Source organism: Hyla sarda, chromosome 8 (assembly GCF_029499605.1).
Source record: "Hyla sarda isolate aHylSar1 chromosome 8, aHylSar1.hap1, whole genome shotgun sequence".
NCBI classification, from domain to species: domain Eukaryota; kingdom Metazoa; phylum Chordata; class Amphibia; order Anura; family Hylidae; genus Hyla; species Hyla sarda.
The window spans coordinates 13579498-13600652 of record NC_079196.1 but is presented as its reverse complement, the minus strand read 5'-3'; the positions used below and the strand labels follow the sequence as shown (position 1 = coordinate 13600652).

Sequence of the window (21155 nt, the reverse complement as noted above, 5' to 3'; positions counted from 1 at the left end):
TGGATGATCACTTGGTTGAGCACATAAGGGAGTGTATACTGTATAATGAGCTCTATATAAGGAATAGATGTCAAAAGTTATATATATGGCAGTGGGGTGTGATGAGGGTAGATGTTGTTACCCTAGGGGCAGATGGCATTAACCCCTTGTATTCGTGATGCCAGGGCGTGGTTTAGCCTATAACCACCTGAAGGTTATACCGCTGTATCCTGGGCTAGGCATGGGGGGCAATAATGACTCTGACGCCAAGTTACGGACAACGGTAGCTTTACTGAGGGTAGACAGATGGTAAAGTCTATACAGTTCAGCCAGGGCCCAAGGAGGTGACCAGTGACTCAGAGACATTAAGGGTTTGCTGGGACTTGTAGTAGGACTGGACAATTGAATGCAGACCACGCTGACTGGACAGATGACAGGGACTGACTGGACTCATAAAGCTGGGACTTTATCTTACTTGACTTGATGGCGGCTGCAGGACTGGACTTTGAGGTCTCCAACACTCTGGACACACAGACTAGACAAGACTGCACTGGACCTCAGCAGAAGAGAGAGAAGCTCCACCCAGGGGTTATATGAGGGAGACTAGCAGGGAGCCCATAGGTCACTGTATGGGGGAGACTAGCAGGGAGCCCATAGGTCACTGTATGGGGGAGACTAGCAGGGAGCCCATAGGTCACTGTATGGGGGAGACTAGCAGGGAGCCCATAGGTCACTCTGGGGGTCACATGGTCACTGGTACCTCCTGGGTAACAATCACATGACATATCACATGGTATAACTCTTAAAGATACAAGACACTTTATAATACAATACACTGCAGAACATATGTACAGGGGGGAACAGGTGCAAGGGGCCCTGGGGACACTGAAGGAGGCTGCCTGACAGGACAGCAAGGGTAACATCTCCCGTACTGGGCCACCACATATATAAATATGATGACTATCAGATGTATGGTATATAATAAGATGTAAAGTATGTAAGAATTGTTTATTCACACTATAGATAAGAGGGGAGATTTATCAAAACCTGTGTAAAGGAAAATTTGCCCAGTTGCCCATAGAAACCAATCAGATCGCTTCTTTCATTTTGCAGAGGCCTTGTTAAAAATGAAAGCAGCGATCTGATTGGTTGCTATGGGCAACTGGGAACATTTTCCTCTGGACCGGTTTTGCTAAATCTCCCCCAAGGAGTGTAGGATGTTATATAATAATATGTATATATGTGCAGAACTGTATACAGTACAGTACATAGTATGTAAGGGAAGTATATAAGAAGCTGTTTATATGGTTTGTGTTATATGTAAGGGCTATACAGAGATCTGTAGAAAAGGGATGCATGTAATAAGCTGTGAATAAGGGGTATATATAATAATTTGTATAAGTTCTGTAGTATATAAGGGGTATATATAATCATTTGTATAAGTTCTGTAGTATATAAGGGGTATATATAATCATTTGTATAAGTTCTGTAGTATATAAGGGGTATATATAATCATTTGTATAAGTTCTGTAGTATATAAGGGGTATATATAATAACTTGTATTAGTTCTGTAGTATATAAGGAGTATATATAATCATTTGTATAAGTTCTGTAGTATATAAGGGGTATATATAATAATTTGTATAAGTTCTGTAGTATATAAGGGGTATATATAATCATTTGTATAAGTTCTGTAGTATATATAACTTGTATAAGTTCTGTAGTATATAAGGAGTATATATAATAACTTGTATTAGTTCTGTAGTATATAAGGAGTATATATAATAACTTGTATAATTTCTGTAGTATATAAGGGGTATATATAATAACTTGTATTAGTTCTGTAGTATATAAGGGGTATATATAATAATTTGTATAAGTTCTGTAGTATATAAGGGGTATATATAATAACTTGTATTAGTTCTGCAGTATATAAGGGGTATATATAATCATTTGTATAAGTTCTGTAGTATATAAGGGGTATATATATAATAACTTGTATTAGTTCTGTAGTATATAAGGAGTATATATAATGACTTGTATAATTTCTGTAGTATATAAGGGGTATATATAATAACTTGTATACATTCTGTAGTATATAAGGGGTATATATAATAACTTGTATACATTCTGCAGTATATAAGGGGTATATATAATAACTTGTATAAGTTCTGTTGTATATAAGGAGTATAATTTCTGTAGTATATAAGGGGTATATATAATAACTTGTATAATTTCTGTAGTATATAAGGGGTATATATAATAACTTGTATACATTCTGCAGTATATAAGGGGTATATATAATAATTTGTATACATTCTGTAGTATATAAGGAGTATATATAATAATTTGTATACATTCTGTAGTATATAAGGGGTATATATAATAATTTGTATAAGTTCTGTAGTATATAAGGAGTATATATAATAATTTGTATAAGTTCTGTAGTATATAAGGAGTATATATAATAACTTGTATACATTCTGTAGTATATAAGGGGTATATATAATAACTTGTATACATTCTGTAGTATATAAGGGGTATATATAATAACTTGTATACATTCTGCAGTATATAAGGGGTATATATAATAATTTGTATACATTCTGCAGTATATAAGGGGTATATATAATAACTTGTATACATTCTGCAGTATATAAGGAGTATATATAATAACTTGTATACATTCTGTAGTATATAAGGAGTATATATAATAATTTGTATACATTCTGTAGTATATAAGGGGTATATATAATAATTTGTATACATTCTGCAGTATATAAGGAGTATATATAATAACTTGTATACATTCTGTAGTATATAAGGAGTATATATAATAATTTGTATACATTCTGTAGTATATAAGGGGTATATATAATAATTTGTATAAGTTCTGTAGTATATAAGGGGTATATATAATAACTTGTATACATTCTGTAGTATATAAGGGGTATATATAATAACTTGTATACATTCTGCAGTATATAAGGGGTATATATAATAATTTGTATACATTCTGTAGTATATAAGGAGTATATATAATAATTTGTATACATTCTGTAGTATATAAGGAGTATATATAATAATTTGTATACATTCTGTAGTATATAAGGAGTATATATAATAATTTGTATACATTCTGTAGTATATAAGGGGTATATATAATAATTTGTATAAGTTCTGTAGTATATAAGGGGTATATATAATAACTTGTATACATTCTGTAGTATATAAGGGGTATATATAATAATTTGTATAAGTTCTGTAGTATATAAGGGGTATATATAATAATTTGTATAAGTTCTGTAGTATATAAGGGGTATATAATAATTTGTATAAGTTCTGTAGTATATAAGGGGTATATATAATAATTTGTATAAGTTCTGTAGTATATAAGGGGTATATATAATAACTTGTATACATTCTGTAGTATATAAGGGGTATATATAATAACTTGTATACATTCTGCAGTATATAAGGGGTATATATAATAATTTATATACATTATGTAGTATATAAGGAGTATATATAATAATTTGTATACGTTCTGCAGTATATAAGGGGTATATATAATAATTTGTATAAGTTCTGTAGTATATAAGGGGTATATATAATCATTTGTATAAGTTCTGTAGTATATAAGGGGTATATATAATCATTTGTATAAGTTCTGTAGTATATAAGGGGTATATATAATCATTTGTATAAGTTCTGTAGTATATAAGGGGTATATATAATAACTTGTATTAGTTCTGTAGTATATAAGGAGTATATATAATCATTTGTATAAGTTCTGTAGTATATAAGGGGTATATATAATAATTTGTATAAGTTCTGTAGTATATAAGGGGTATATATAATCATTTGTATAAGTTCTGTAGTATATATAACTTGTATAAGTTCTGTAGTATATAAGGAGTATATATAATAACTTGTATTAGTTCTGTAGTATATAAGGAGTATATATAATAACTTGTATAATTTCTGTAGTATATAAGGGGTATATATAATAACTTGTATTAGTTCTGTAGTATATAAGGGGTATATATAATAATTTGTATAAGTTCTGTAGTATATAAGGGGTATATATAATAACTTGTATTAGTTCTGCAGTATATAAGGGGTATATATAATCATTTGTATAAGTTCTGTAGTATATAAGGGGTATATATATAATAACTTGTATTAGTTCTGTAGTATATAAGGAGTATATATAATGACTTGTATAATTTCTGTAGTATATAAGGGGTATATATAATAACTTGTATACATTCTGTAGTATATAAGGGGTATATATAATAACTTGTATACATTCTGTAGTATATAAGGGGTATATATAATAACTTGTATACATTCTGCAGTATATAAGGGGTATATATAATAACTTGTATAAGTTCTGTTGTATATAAGGAGTATAATTTCTGTAGTATATAAGGGGTATATATAATAACTTGTATAATTTCTGTAGTATATAAGGGGTATATATAATAACTTGTATACATTCTGCAGTATATAAGGGGTATATATAATAATTTGTATACATTCTGTAGTATATAAGGAGTATATATAATAATTTGTATACATTCTGTAGTATATAAGGGGTATATATAATAATTTGTATAAGTTCTGTAGTATATAAGGAGTATATATAATAATTTGTATAAGTTCTGTAGTATATAAGGAGTATATATAATAACTTGTATACATTCTGTAGTATATAAGGGGTATATATAATAACTTGTATACATTCTGTAGTATATAAGGGGTATATATAATAACTTGTATACATTCTGCAGTATATAAGGGGTATATATAATAATTTGTATACATTCTGCAGTATATAAGGGGTATATATAATAACTTGTATACATTCTGCAGTATATAAGGAGTATATATAATAACTTGTATACATTCTGTAGTATATAAGGAGTATATATAATAATTTGTATACATTCTGTAGTATATAAGGGGTATATATAATAATTTGTATACATTCTGCAGTATATAAGGAGTATATATAATAACTTGTATACATTCTGTAGTATATAAGGAGTATATATAATAATTTGTATACATTCTGTAGTATATAAGGGGTATATATAATAATTTGTATAAGTTCTGTAGTATATAAGGGGTATATATAATAACTTGTATACATTCTGTAGTATATAAGGGGTATATATAATAACTTGTATACATTCTGCAGTATATAAGGGGTATATATAATAATTTGTATACATTCTGTAGTATATAAGGAGTATATATAATAATTTGTATACATTCTGTAGTATATAAGGAGTATATATAATAATTTGTATACATTCTGTAGTATATAAGGAGTATATATAATAATTTGTATACATTCTGTAGTATATAAGGGGTATATATAATAATTTGTATAAGTTCTGTAGTATATAAGGGGTATATATAATAACTTGTATACATTCTGTAGTATATAAGGGGTATATATAATAATTTGTATAAGTTCTGTAGTATATAAGGGGTATATATAATAATTTGTATAAGTTCTGTAGTATATAAGGGGTATATATAATAATTTGTATAAGTTCTGTAGTATATAAGGGGTATATATAATAATTTGTATAAGTTCTGTAGTATATAAGGGGTATATATAATAACTTGTATACATTCTGTAGTATATAAGGGGTATATATAATAACTTGTATACATTCTGCAGTATATAAGGGGTATATATAATAATTTATATACATTATGTAGTATATAAGGAGTATATATAATAATTTGTATACGTTCTGCAGTATATAAGGGGTATATATAATAATTTGTATACATTGTGCAGTATATAAGGGGTATATATAATAACTTGTATACATTCTGTAGTATATAAGGGGTATATATAATAACTTGTATAAGTTCTGTAGTATATAAGGGGTATATATAATAACTTGTATACATTCTGTAGTATATAAGGGGTATATATAATAACTTGTATACATTCTGCAGTATATAAGGGGTATATATAATAACTTGTATACATTCTGTAGTATATAAGGGGTATATATAATAACTTGTATACATTCTGCAGTATATAAGGGGTATATATAATAACTTGTATACATTCTGTAGTATATAAGGAGTATATATAATAATTTGTATACGTTCTGCGGTATATAAGGAGTATATATAATAATTTGTATACGTTGTGTAGTATATAAGGAGTATATATAATAATTTGTATACATTCTGTAGTATATAAGGAGTATATATAATAATTTGTATACATTCTGCGGTATATAAGGGGTATATATAATAACTTGTATACATTCTGTAGTATATAAGTAGTATATATAATAACTTGTATACGTTGTGCAGTATATAAGGAGTATATATAATAATTTGTATACATTTTGTAGTATATAAGGAGTATATATAATAATTTGTATACATTCTGTAGTATATAAGGAGTATATATAATAACTTGTATACATTCTGTAGTATATAAGGAGTATATATAATAACTTGTATACATTCTGTAGTATATAAGGGGTATATATAATAACTTGTATACATTCTGTAGTATATAAGGGGTATATATAATAACTTGTATACATTCTGTAGTATATAAGGGGTATATATAATAACTTGTATACGTTCTGCAGTATATAAGGAGTATATATAATAATTTGTATACATTCTGTAGTATATAAGGGGTATATATAATAACTTGTATAATTTCTGTAGTATATAAGGGGTATATATAATAACTTGTATACATTCTGTAGTATATAAGGAGTATATATAATAATTTGTATACATTCTGCGGTATATAAGGGGTATATATAATAACTTGTATACATTCTGTAGTATATAAGTGGTATATATAATAACTTGTATACGTTGTGTAGTATATAAGGAGTATATATAATAATTTGTATACATTCTGTAGTATATAAGGAGTATATATAATAATTTGTATACATTCTGTAGTATATAAGGAGTATATATAATAATTTGTATACATTCTGCAGTATATAAGGAGTATATATAATAATTTGTATACATTCTGTAGTATATAAGGAGTATATATAATAATTTGTATACATTCTGCAGTATATAAGGGGTATATATAATAATTTGTATAAGTTCTGTAGTATATAAGGGGTATATATAATAATTTGTATAAGTTCTGTAGTATATAAGGAGTATATATAATAACTTGTATACGTTGTGCAGTATATACGGACAATACACGAGTACTGTTGGGGGTGGGATGAATAATTTATTAGCATATAATCCTCCGGGGGGTGTATAGTCCCCGAGCCCCGCCCCCTCCCCGGGTCAGCTTTCGGTTCCTGGTCAGGCTGCAGGTGAGGACAGGATCCGGGGTTCGGGGTCCGGTGAAGAAACACGTCGTGGGGGGCGGGGTCACGTGCTGCAGGAAACACCCCGCCCCCTCCGAGAGCACGTGCGTGTCCTTACCCTCCCCACCCGTGACCTCAAAACTTCACCCCGGTAACGGACAAACTCCTGCCCCGCTATAGTATCCGGTGTACACCCTGTATATAGTGTCCTGTATACCCCCCTGTATATAGTATCCGGTGTACACCCTGTATATAGTGTCCTGTATACCCCCCTGTATATAGTATCCGGTGTACACCCTGTATATAGTGTCCTGTATACCCCCCTGTATATAGTATCCGGTGTACACCCTGTATATAGTGTCCTGTATACCCCCCTGTATATAGTATCCGGTGTACACCCTGTATATAGTGTCCTGTATACCCCCTGTATATAGTATCCGGTGTACACCCTGTATATAGTGTCCTGTATACACCCCTGTATATAGTATCCGGTGTACACCCTGTATATAGTGTCCTGTATACCCCCCTGTATATAGTATCTGGTGTACACCCTGTATATAGTGTCCTGTATACCCCCCTGTATATAGTATCCGGTGTACACCCTGTATATAGTGTCCTGTATACACCCCTGTATATAGTATCCGGTGTACACCCTGTATATAGTGTCCTGTATACCCCCTGTATATAGTATCCGGTGTACACCCTGTATATAGTGTCCTGTATACCCCCTGTATATAGTATCCGGTGTACACCCTGTATATAGTGTCCTGTATACCCCCCTGTATATAGTATCCGGTGTACACCCTGTATATAGTGTCCTGTATACCCCCTGTATATAGTATCCGGTGTACACCCGAATATATATGGTTCTGTATATAGTGTCCGGTGTACACCCGAATATATAGTGTCTTGTATATACCCCTGTATATAGTATCATGTGTACACCCGAATATATAGTGTCCTGTATACCCCCTGTATATAGTATCTGGTGTACACCCGAATATATAGTGTCCTGTATACCCCCTGTATATAGTATCTGGTGTACACCCGAATATATAGTGTCCTGTATACCCCCTGTATATAGTATCCGGTGTACACCCGAATATATAGTGTCCTGTATACACCCTGTATATAGTATCCGGTGTACACCCGAATATATAGTGTCCTGTATACACCCCTGTATATAGTATCCGGTGTACACCCTGTATATAGTGTCCTGTATACCCCCCTGTATATAGTATCCTGTGTACACCCTGTATATAGTGTCCTGTATACCCCCTGTATATAGTATCCGGTGTACACCCTGTATATAGTGTCCTGTATACCCCCCTGTATATAGTATCATGTGTACACCCGAATATATAGTGTCCTGTATACCCCCTGTATATAGTATCCGGTGTACACCCTGTATATATAGTGTCCTGTATATAGTATCCAGTGTACACCCGAATATATAGTGTCCTGTATATAGTATCCGGTGTACACCCCTGTATATAGTATCCTGTATACACCCCTGTATATAGTATCCGGTGTACACCCGAATATATAGTGTCCTGTATACACCCTGTATATAGTATCCGGTGTACACCCGAATATATAGTGTCCTGTATACCCCCTGTATATAGTATCCGGTGTACACCCGAATATATAGTGTCCTGTATACACCCCTGTATATAGTATCCGGTGTACACCCGAATATATAGTGTCCTGTATACACCCCTGTATATAGTGTCCTGTATACCCCCCCTGTATATAGTATCCGGTGTACACCCTGTATATAGTGTCCTGTATACCCCCCTGTATATAGTATCCGGTGTACACCCTGTATATAGTGTCCTGTATACCCCCCTGTATATAGTATCCTGTGTACACCCTGTATATAGTGTCCTGTATACCCCCCTGTATATAGTATCCGGTGTACACCCTGTATATAGTGTCCTGTATACCCCCCTGTATATAGTATCCGGTGTACACCCTGTATATAGTGTCCTGTATACCCCCCTGTATATAGTATCCGGTGTACACCCTGTATATAGTGTCCTGTATACACCCCTGTATATAGTATCCGGTGTACACCCTGTATATAGTGTCCTGTATACCCCCCTGTATATAGTATCCGGTGTACACCCTGTATATAGTGTCCTGTATACACCCCTGTATATAGTATCCGGTGTACACCCGAATATATAGTGTCCTGTATACACCCCTGTATATAGTATCCGGTGTACACCATGTATATAGTGTCCTGTATACCCCCTGTATATAGTATCCGGTGTACACCCGAATATATATGGTTCTGTATATAGTGTCCGGTGTACACCCGAATATATAGTGTCTTGTATATACCCCTGTATATAGTATCATGTGTACACCCGAATATATAGTGTCCTGTATACCCCCTGTATATAGTATCTGGTGTACACCCGAATATATAGTGTCCTGTATACACCCCTGTATATAGTATCCGGTGTACACCATGTATATAGTGTCCTGTATACCCCCTGTATATAGTATCCGGTGTACACCCGAATATATATGGTTCTGTATATAGTGTCCGGTGTACACCCGAATATATAGTGTCTTGTATATACCCCTGTATATAGTATCATGTGTACACCCGAATATATAGTGTCCTGTATACCCCCTGTATATAGTATCTGGTGTACACCCGAATATATAGTGTCCTGTATACCCCCTGTATATAGTATCCGGTGTACACCCGAATATATAGTGTCCTGTATACACCCCTGTATATAGTATCCGGTGTACACCCGAATATATAGTGTCCTGTATACACCCCTGTATATAGTATCCGGTGTACACCCTGTATATAGTGTCCTGTATACCCCCCTGTATATAGTATCCTGTGTACACCCTGTATATAGTGTCCTGTATACCCCCCTGTATATAGTATCCGGTGTACACCCTGTATATAGTGTCCTGTATACCCCCTGTATATAGTATCATGTGTACACCCGAATATATAGTGTCCTGTATACCCCCTGTATATAGTATCCGGTGTACACCCTGTATATATAGTGTCCTGTATATAGTATCCGGTGTACACCCGAATATATAGTGTCCTGTATATAGTATCCGGTGTACACCCCTGTATATAGTATCCGGTGTACACCCCTGTATATAGTATCCGGTGTACACCCCTGTATATAGTGTCCTGTATACACCCTGTATATAGTATCCGGTGTACACCCGAATATATAGTGTCCTGTATACACCCTGTATATAGTATCCTGTATACACCCCTGTATATAGTATCCGGTGTACACCCGAATATATAGTGTCCTGTATACACCCTGTATATAGTATCCTGTATACACCCCTGTATATAGTATCCGGTGTACACCCGAATATATAGTGTCCTGTATACACCCTGTATATAGTATCCGGTGTACACCCGAATATATAGTGTCCTGTATACCCCCCTGTATATAGTATCCGGTGTACACCCGAATATATAGTGTCCTGTATACACCCTGCATATAGTATCCGGTGTACACCCGAATATATAGTGTCCTGTATACACCCTGTATATAGTATCCTGTATACACCCCTGTATATAGTATCCGGTGTACACCCGAATATATAGTGTCCTGTATACACCCTGTATATAGTATCCGGTGTACACCCGAATATATAGTGTCCTGTATACCCCCTGTATATAGTATCCGGTGTACACCCGAATATATAGTGTCCTGTATACACCCCTGTATATAGTATCCGGTGTTCACCCGAATATATAGTGTCCTGTATACACCCCTGTATATAGTATCCGGTGTACACCCGAATATATAGTGTCCTGTATACACCCTGTATATAGTATCCTGTATACACCCCTGTATATAGTATACGGTGTACACCCGAATATATAGTGTCCTGTATACACCCTGTATATAGTATCCGGTGTACACCCGAATATATAGTGTCCTGTATACACCCCTGTATATAGTATCTGGTGTACACCCGAATATATAGTGTCCTGTATACCCCCTGTATATAGTATCCGGTGTACACCCGAATATATAGTGTCTTGTATATACCCCCTGTATATAGTATCCGGTGTACACCCGAATATATAGTGTCCTGTATACACCCCTGTATATAGTATCCGGTGTACACCCGAATATATAGTGTCCTGTATACCCCCTGTATATAGTATCCGGTGTACACCCGAATATATAGTGTCCTGTATACACCCCTGTATATAGTATCCGGTGTACACCCGAATATATAGTGTCCTGTATACACCCTGCATATAGTATCCGGCGTACACCCGAATATATAGTGTCCTGTATACACCCTGTATATAGTATCCGGTGTACACCCGAATATATAGTGTCCTGTATACACCCTGTATATAGTATCCGGTGTACACCCGAATATATAGTGTCCTGTATACCCCCCTGTATATAGTATCCGATGTACACCCGAATATATATAGTGTCCTGTATACACCCTGCATATAGTATCCGGTGTACACCCGAATATATAGTGTCCTGTATACACCCTGTATATAGTATCCTGTATACACCCCTGTATATAGTATCCGGTGTACACCCGAATATATAGTGTCCTGTATACACCCTGTATATAGTATCCGGTGTACACCCGAATATATAGTGTCCTGTATACACCCTGTATATAGTATCCGGTGTACACCCGAATATATAGTGTCCTGTATACACCCCTGTATATAGTATCCGGTGTACACCCGAATATATAGTGTCCTGTATACCCCCTGTATATAGTATCCGGTATACACCCGAATATATAGTGTCCTGTATACACCCCTGTATATAGTATCCGGTGTACACCCGAATATATAGTGTCCTGTATACACCCTGTATATAGTATCCTGTATACACCCCTGTATATAGTATCCGGGGTACACCCGAATATATAGTGTCCTGTATACACCCTGTATATAGTATCCGGTGTACACCCGAATATATAGTGTCCTGTATACACCCTGCATATAGTATCCGGTGTACACCCGAATATATAGTGTCCTGTATACCCCCCTGTATATAGTATCCGGTGTACACCCAAATATATAGTGTCCTGTATACACCCCTGTATATAGTATCCAGTGTACACCCGAATATATAGTGTCCTGTATACACCCTGTATATAGTATCCTGTATACACCCCTGTATATAGTATCCGGTGTACACCCGAATATATAGTGTCCTGTATACACCCTGTATATAGTATCCGGTGTACACCCGAATATATACGTTCCTGTATACACCCTGTATATAGTATCCGGTGTACACCCCTGTATATAGTATCCGGTGTACACCCGAATATATAGTGTCCTGTATACACCCCTGTATATAGTATCCGGTGTACACCCGAATATATAGTGTCCTGTATACCCCCTGTATATAGTATCCGGGGTACACCCTGTATATAGTGTCCTGTATACCCCCCTGTATATAGTATCCGGTGTACACCCAAATATATAGTGTCCTGTATACCCCCTGTATATAGTATCCGGGGTACACCCTGTATATAGTGTACTGTATACCCCCCTGTATATAGTATCCGGTGTACACCCGAATATATAGTGTCCTGTATACCCCCTGTATATAGTATCCGGGGTACACCCTGTATATAGTGTCCTGTATACACCCCTGTATATAGTATCTGGTGTACACCCGAATATATAGTGTCCTGTATACCCCTGTATATAGTGTCCTGTATACCCCTGTATATAGTGTCCTGTATACACCCCCTGTATATAGTGTCCTTTATACTACACCCCCTGTATATAGTGTCCTTTATACACCCTCCTGTATATAGTGTCCTGTATACACCCCCTGTATATAGTGTCCTGTATACACCCCCTGTATATAGTGTCCTGTATACACCCCCCTGTATATAGTGTCCTGTATACACCCCCTGTATATAGTGTCCTGTATACACCCCCTGTATATAGTGTCCTGTATACACCCCCCTGTATATAGTGTCCTGTATACACCCCCCTGTATATAGTGTCCTGTATACACCCCTGTATATAGTATCCGGTGTACACCCGAATATATAGTGTCCTGTATACACCCTGTATATAGTATCCGGTGTACACCCGAATATATAGTGTCCTGTATACACCCCTGTATATAGTATCCGGTGTACACCCGAATATATAGTGTCCTGTATACCCCCCTGTATATAGTATCCGGTGTACACCCGAATATATAGTGTCCTGTATACACCCTGCATATAGTATCCGGTGTACACCCGAATATATAGTGTCCTGTATACACCCTGTATATAGTATCCGGTGTACACCCGAATATATAGTGTCCTGTATACCCCCCTGTATATAGTATCCGGTGTACACCCGAATATATAGTGTCCTGTATACACCCTGTATATAGTATCCGGTGTACACCCGAATATATAGTGTCCTGTATACACCCCTGTATATAGTATCCGGTGTACACCCGAATATATAGTGTCCTGTATACACCCTGTATATAGTATCCTGTATACACCCCTGTATATAGTATCCGGTGTACACCCGAATATATAGTGTCCTGTATACACCCTGTATATAGTATCCGGTGTACACCCGAATATATAGTGTCCTGTATACACCCTGTATATAGTATCCGGTGTACACCCGAATATATAGTGTCCTGTATACACCCTGCATATAGTATCCGGTGTACACCCGAATATATAGTGTCCTGTATACCCCCCTGTATATAGTATCCGGTGTACACCCAAATATATAGTATCCTGTATACACCCCTGTATATAGTATCCGGTGTACACCCGAATATATAGTGTCCTGTATACACCCTGTATATAGTATCCGGTGTACACCCGAATATATACGTTCCTGTATACACCCTGTATATAGTATCCGGTGTACACCCCTGTATATAGTATCCGGTGTACACCCGAATATATAGTGTCCTGTATACACCCCTGTATATAGTATCCGGTGTACACCCGAATATATAGTGTCCTGTATACCCCCTGTATATAGTATCCGGGGTACACCCTGTATATAGTGTCCTGTATACCCCCCTGTATATAGTATCCGGTGTACACCCAAATATATAGTGTCCTGTATACCCCCTGTATATAGTATCCGGAGTACACCCTGTATATAGTGTCCTGTATACACCCCTGTATATAGTATCCGGTGTACACCCGAATATATAGTGTCCTGTATACCCCTGTATATAGTGTCCTGTATACCCCTGTATATAGTGTCCTGTATACACCCCCTGTATATAGTGTCCTTTATACTACACCCCCTGTATATAGTGTCCTTTATACACCCTCCTGTATATAGTGTCCTGTATACACCCCCTGTATATAGTGTCCTGTATACACCCCCTGTATATAGTGTCCTGTATACACCCCCCTGTATATAGTGTCCTGTATACACCCCCTGTATATAGTGTCCTGTATACACCCCCTGTATATAGTGTCCTGTATACACCCCCCTGTATATAGTGTCCTGTATACACCCCCCTGTATATAGTGTCCTGTATACACCCCTGTATATAGTATCCGGTGTACACCCGAATATATAGTGTCCTGTATACACCCTGTATATAGTATCCGGTGTACACCCGAATATATAGTGTCCTGTATACACCCCTGCATATAGTATCCGGTGTACACCCGAATATATAGTGTCCTGTATACCCCCCTGTATATAGTATCCGGTGTACACCCGAATATATAGTGTCCTGTATACACCCTGCATATAGTATCCGGTGTACACCCGAATATATAGTGTCCTGTATACACCCTGTATATAGTATCCGGTGTACACCCGAATATATAGTGTCCTGTATACCCCCCTGTATATAGTATCCGGTGTACACCCGAATATATAGTGTCCTGTATACACCCTGTATATAGTATCCGGTGTACACCCGAATATATAGTGTCCTGTATACACCCCTGTATATAGTATCCGGTGTACACCCGAATATATAGTGTCCTGTATACACCCTGTATATAGTATCCTGTATACACCCCTGTATATAGTATCCGGTGTACACCCGAATATATAGTGTCCTGTATACACCCTGTATATAGTATCCGGTGTACACCCGAATATATAGTGTCCTGTATACCCCTGTATATAGTATCCGGTGTACACCCGAATATATAGTGTCCTGTATACCCCTGTATATAGTGTCCTGTATACACCCCTGTATATAGTATCCGGTGTACACCCGAATATATAGTGTCCTGTATACACCCTGTATATAGTATCCTGTATACACCCCTGTATATAGTATCCGGTGTACACCCGAATATATAGTGTCCTGTATACACCCTGTATATAGTATCCGGTGTACACCCGAATATATAGTGTCCTGTATACCCCTGTATATAGTATCCGGTGTACACCCGAATATATAGTGTCCTGTATACCCCTGTATATAGTGTCCTGTATACACCCCTGTATATAGTATCCGGTGTACACCCGAATATATAGTGTCCTGTATACACCCTGTATATAGTATCCGGTGTATACCCCTGTATATAGTATCCGGTGTACACCCGAATATATAGTGTCCTGTATACACCCTGTATATAGTATCCGGTGTACACCCGAATATATATGGTTCTGTACATCCCCCTGTATATAGTATCCTGTATACACCCCTGTATATAGTATCCGGTGTACACCCGAATATATAGTGTCCTGTATACACCCCCCTGTATATAGTATCCTGTATACACCCCTGTATATAGTATCCGGTGTACACCCGAATATATAGTGTCCTGTATACCCTGTATATAGTGTCCGGTGTACACCCGAATATATAGCGTCCTGTATACCCATGTATATAGTGTCCTGTATACACCCCCTGTATATAGTGTCCTTTATACACCCCCTGTATATAGTGTCCTTTATACACCCTCCTGTATATAGTGTCCTGTATACACCCCCTGTATATAGTGTCATGTACACCCCCTGTATATAGTGTCATGTATACAGCCCCTATATATAGTGTCCTGTACACCCCTGTATATAGTGTCCTGTATACACCCCCTGTATATAGTGTCCTGTATACAACCCCCTGTATATAGTTTCCTGTATACACCCCCCTGTATAGTGTCCTGTATACACCCCCTGTATATAGTGTCCTGTATTCACCCCCCTGTATATAGTGTTCTGTATTCACCCCCCTGTATATAGTGTCCTGTATTCACCCCCCTGTATATAGTGTCCTGTATACACCCCCTGTGTATAGTGTCCTGTATACACCCCCTGTATATAGTGTCCTGTATACACCCCCTGTATATAGTGTTCTGTATACACCCCCCTGTATATAGTTTCCTGTATACCACTGTCTATAGTGTCCTGTATACCCCCTGTATATAGTGTCCTGTATACACCCCCTGTATATAGTGTCCTGTATTTCCCCTCTATATAGTGTCCTGTATAGCCCCCTCTATATAGTGTCCTCTATACCCCCCTGTATATAGTGTCCTGTACACCCCCTGTATATAGTGTCATGTATACAGCCCCTATATAGTGTCCTGTATACCCCCTGTATATAGTGTCCTCTATACCCCCCTCTATATAGTGTCCTATACACCCCCTGTATATAGTGTCCTCTATACCCCCTGTATATAGTGTCCTGTATACACCCCCTATATATAGTGTCATGTATACACCCCCCTGTATATAGTGTCCTGTATATACCCCCTGTATATAGTGTCCTGTATATACCCCCATTATATAGTGTCATGTATACAGCCCCTATATAGTGTCCTGTATACCCCCTGTATATAGTGTCCTGTATACCCCCTCTATATGGTGTCCTGTACACCCCCTGTATATGGTGTGGACCCCTCGCACTGTATATAATATCCTGTGGACCCCTCGCACTGTATATAATGTCCTGTGGACCCCTCGCACTGTATATAAGATCCTGTGGACCCCTCGCACTGTATATAATGTCCTGTGGACCCCTCACACTGTATATAATATCCTGTGGACCCCTCGCACTGTATATAATGTCCTGTGGACCCCTCGCACTGTATATAAGATCCTGTGGACCCCTCGCACTGTATATAATGTCATGTGGCCCCCTCGCACTGTATATATGATCCTGTGGACCCCTCGCACTGTATATAAGATCCTGTGGACCCCTCGCAATGTATAGAAGATCCTTTGGACCCCTTGCACTGTATATAATGTCCTGTGGTTCTCCCGCACTGTATATAATGTCCTGTGGACCCCTCGCACTGTATATAATGTCCTACAGATCCTGTGGACCCCTCGCACTGTGTATAATGTCCTGTGGACCCCTCGCACTGTATATAAGATCCTGTGGACCCCTCGCACTGTATATAATGTTCTGTGGACCCCTCGCACTGTATATAATGTCCTGTGGACCCCTCGCACTGTATATAAGATCCTGTGAACCCCTCGCACTGTATAGAATATCCTGTGGACCCCTCGCACTGTATAGAAGATCCTGTGGACCCCTCCCACTGTATATAAGGTCCTGCGGACCCCTCGCACTGTATATAAGATCATGTGGACCCCTCGCACTGTGTATAATGTCCTGTGGACCCCTCGCACTGTATATAATGTCCTGTGGACCCCCCGCACAGTATATAAGGTCCTGTGGACCCCCCGCACTGTATATAAGATCCTGTGGACCCCTCGCACTGTATAGAATATGCTGTGGACCCCTCGCACTGTATATAATGTCCTGTGGACCCCTCGCACTGTGTATAATGTCCTGTGGACCCCTCGCACTGTATATAATGTCCTGTGGACCCCCCGCACTGTATATAAGATCCTGTGGACCCCTCGCACTGTATAGAATATACTGTGGACCCCTCGCACTGTATATAAGATCCTGTGGACCCCTCGCACTGTATATAAGATCCTGTGGACCCCTCGCACTGTATAGAAGATCCTGTGGACCCCTCGCACTGTATATAATGTCCTGTGGACCCCTCGCACTGTATATAATATCCTGTGGACCCCTCACACTGTATATAAGATCCTGTGGACCCCTCGCACTGTACAGAATGTCCTGTGGACCCCTCGCACTGTATATAATATCCTGTGGACCCCTCACACTGTATATAAGATCCTGTGGACCCCTCGCACTGTATATAATGTCCTGTGGACCCCTCGCACTGTATATAATGTCCTGTGGACCCCTTGCAGTGTATATAAGATCCTGTGGACCCCTCGAACTGTATATAAGATCCTGTGGACCCCTCGCACTGTATAGAAGATCCTGTGGACCCCTCGCACTGTATATAATGTCCTGTGGACCCCTCGCACTGTATATAAGATCCTGTGGACCCCTCGCACTGTAATGTCCTGTGGACCCCTCGCACTGTATATATTGTCCTGTGGACCCCTCGCACTGTATATAAGATCCTGTGGACCCCTCGCACTGTATAGAATATGCTGTGGACCCCTCACACTGTATATAAGATCCTGTGGACCCCTCGCACTGTATATAATGTCCTGTGGACCCCTCGCACTGTATAGAAGATCCTGTGGACCCCTCGCACTATATATAATGTCCTGTGGACCCCTCGCACTGTATATAATGTCCTGTGGACCCCTCCCACTGTATATAAGGTCCTGTGGACCCCTCCCACTGTATATAAGGTCCTGTGGACCCCTCGCACTGTATATAAGATCATGTGGACCCCTCGCACTGTGTATAATGTCCTGTGGACCCCTCGCACTGTATATAAGATCATGTGGACCCCTCGCACTGTATATAATGTCCTGTGGACCCCTCACACTGTATATAAGATCCTGTGTACCCCTCACACTGTATATAATGTCCTGTGGACCCCTCGCACTGTATATAAGATCCTGTGGACCCCTTGCACTGTATATAATGTCCTGTGGACCCCTCGCACTGTATATAATGTCCTGTGGACCCCTTGCACTGTATAGAAGATCCTGTGGACCCCTCCCACTGTATATAAGGTCCTGCGGACCCCTCGCACTGTATATAAGATCATGTGGACCCCTCGCACTGTGTATAATGTCCTGTGGACCCCTCGCACTGTATATAAGATCCTGTGGACCCCTCACACTGTATATAAGATCCTGTGGACCCCTCGCACTGTATAGAAGATCCTGTGGACCCTTCGCACTGTATATAAGATCCTGTGGACCCCTCGCACTGTATATAATGTCCTGTGGACCCCTCGCACTGTATATAATGTCCTACAGATCCTGTGGACCCCTCGCACTGTGTATAAGATCCTGTGGACCCCTCGCACTGTATATAAGATCCTGTGGACCCCTCGCACTGTATATAATATCCTGGGAACCCTCGCACTGTATATAAGATCCTGTGTACCCCTCACACTGTATATAAGATCCTGTGGACCCCTCGCACTGTATATAATGTCCTGTGGACCCCTCGCACTGTATATAACATCCTGTGGACCCCTCGCACTGTATAGAAGATCCTGTGGACCCCTCGCACTGTATATAATATCCTGTGGACCCCTCGCACTGTATATAAGATCCTGTGGACCCCTCGCACTGTATATAATATCCTGTGGACCCCTCGCTCTGTATATAAGATCCTGTGGACCCCTCGCACTGTATATAAGATCCTGTGGACCCCTCGCACTGTATATAAGATCCTGTGGACCCCTCGCACTGTATATAAGATCCTGTGGACCCCTCGCACTGTATATAATGTCCTGTGGACCCCTCGCACTGTATATAAGATCCTGTGGACCCCTCGCACTGTATATAATGTCCTGTGGACCCCTTGCACTGTATATAATGTCCTGTGGACCCCTCACACTGTATATAATGTCCTGTGGACCCCTCGCACTGTATATAAGATCCTGTGGACCCCTCGCATTGTATATAATGTCCTGTGGACCCCTCGAACTGTGTATAATGTCCTGTGGACCCCTCGCACTGTGTATAATGTCCTGTGGACCCCTCGCACTGTATATAAGATCCTGTGGACCCCTCGCACTGTATATAATGTCCTGTGGACCCCTCGCACTGTATATAAGATCCTGTGGACCCCTCCCACTGTATATAAGGTCCTGTGGACCCCTCGCACTGTATATAATGTCCTGTGGACCCCTCGCACTGTATATAATGTCCTGTGGACCCCTCGCACTGTATATAATGTCCTGTGGACCCCTCGCACTGTATATAATGTCCTGTGGACCCCTCGCACTGTATATAAGATCCTGTGGACCCCTCGCACTGTATATAAGATCCTGTGGACCCCTCGCACTGTATATAAGATCCTGTGTACCCCTCACACTGTATATAAGATCCTGTGGACCCCTCACACTGTATATAATGTCCTGTGGACCCCTCGCACTGTATATAATGTCCTGTGGACCCCTCGCACTGTATAGAAGATCCTGTGGACCCCTCGCACTGTATATAATGTCCTGTGGACCCCTCGCACTGTATATAAGATCCTGTGGACCCCTCGCACTGTATATAATGTCCTGTGGACCCCTCGCACTGTATATAAGATCCTGTGGACCCCTCGCACTGTATATAATGTCCTGTGGACCCCTCGCACTGTATATAATGTCCTGTGGACCCCTCGCACTGTATATAATGTCCTGTGGACCCCTCACACTGTGTATAATGTCCTGTGGACCCCTCGCACTGTGTATAATGTCCTGTGGACCCCTCGCACTGTATATAATGTCCTGTGGACCCCTCGCACTGTATATAATGTCCTGCGGACCCCTCGCACTGTATAGAAGATCCTGCGGACCCCTCGCACTGTATATAAGATCCTGCGGACTTCTCGCACTGTATATAATGTCCTGTGGACC

General features: G+C 38.9%; 1 protein-coding gene across 6 annotated transcripts in view; it reads left to right on the top strand.

Annotated features, from left to right (window-relative positions):
- The first annotated feature begins 785 nt into the window (after positions 1 to 785).
- Positions 786 to 21155, top strand: part of STEAP3 (STEAP3 metalloreductase) — a 53777-nt gene continuing 33407 nt past the window's right edge. Inside the window, exon 1 of one of the 6 annotated variants that reach the window (XM_056535348.1) lies at positions 786 to 895. Coding sequence is in view for 1 of the 6 variants with exons in the window: in XM_056535343.1 (XP_056391318.1) it covers positions 1197 to 1254 (58 nt within the window). In the remaining 5 variants the exon portion in view is untranslated. The other 5 variants (XM_056535343.1, XM_056535349.1, XM_056535350.1 and 2 more) reach the window with 5 other exon arrangements.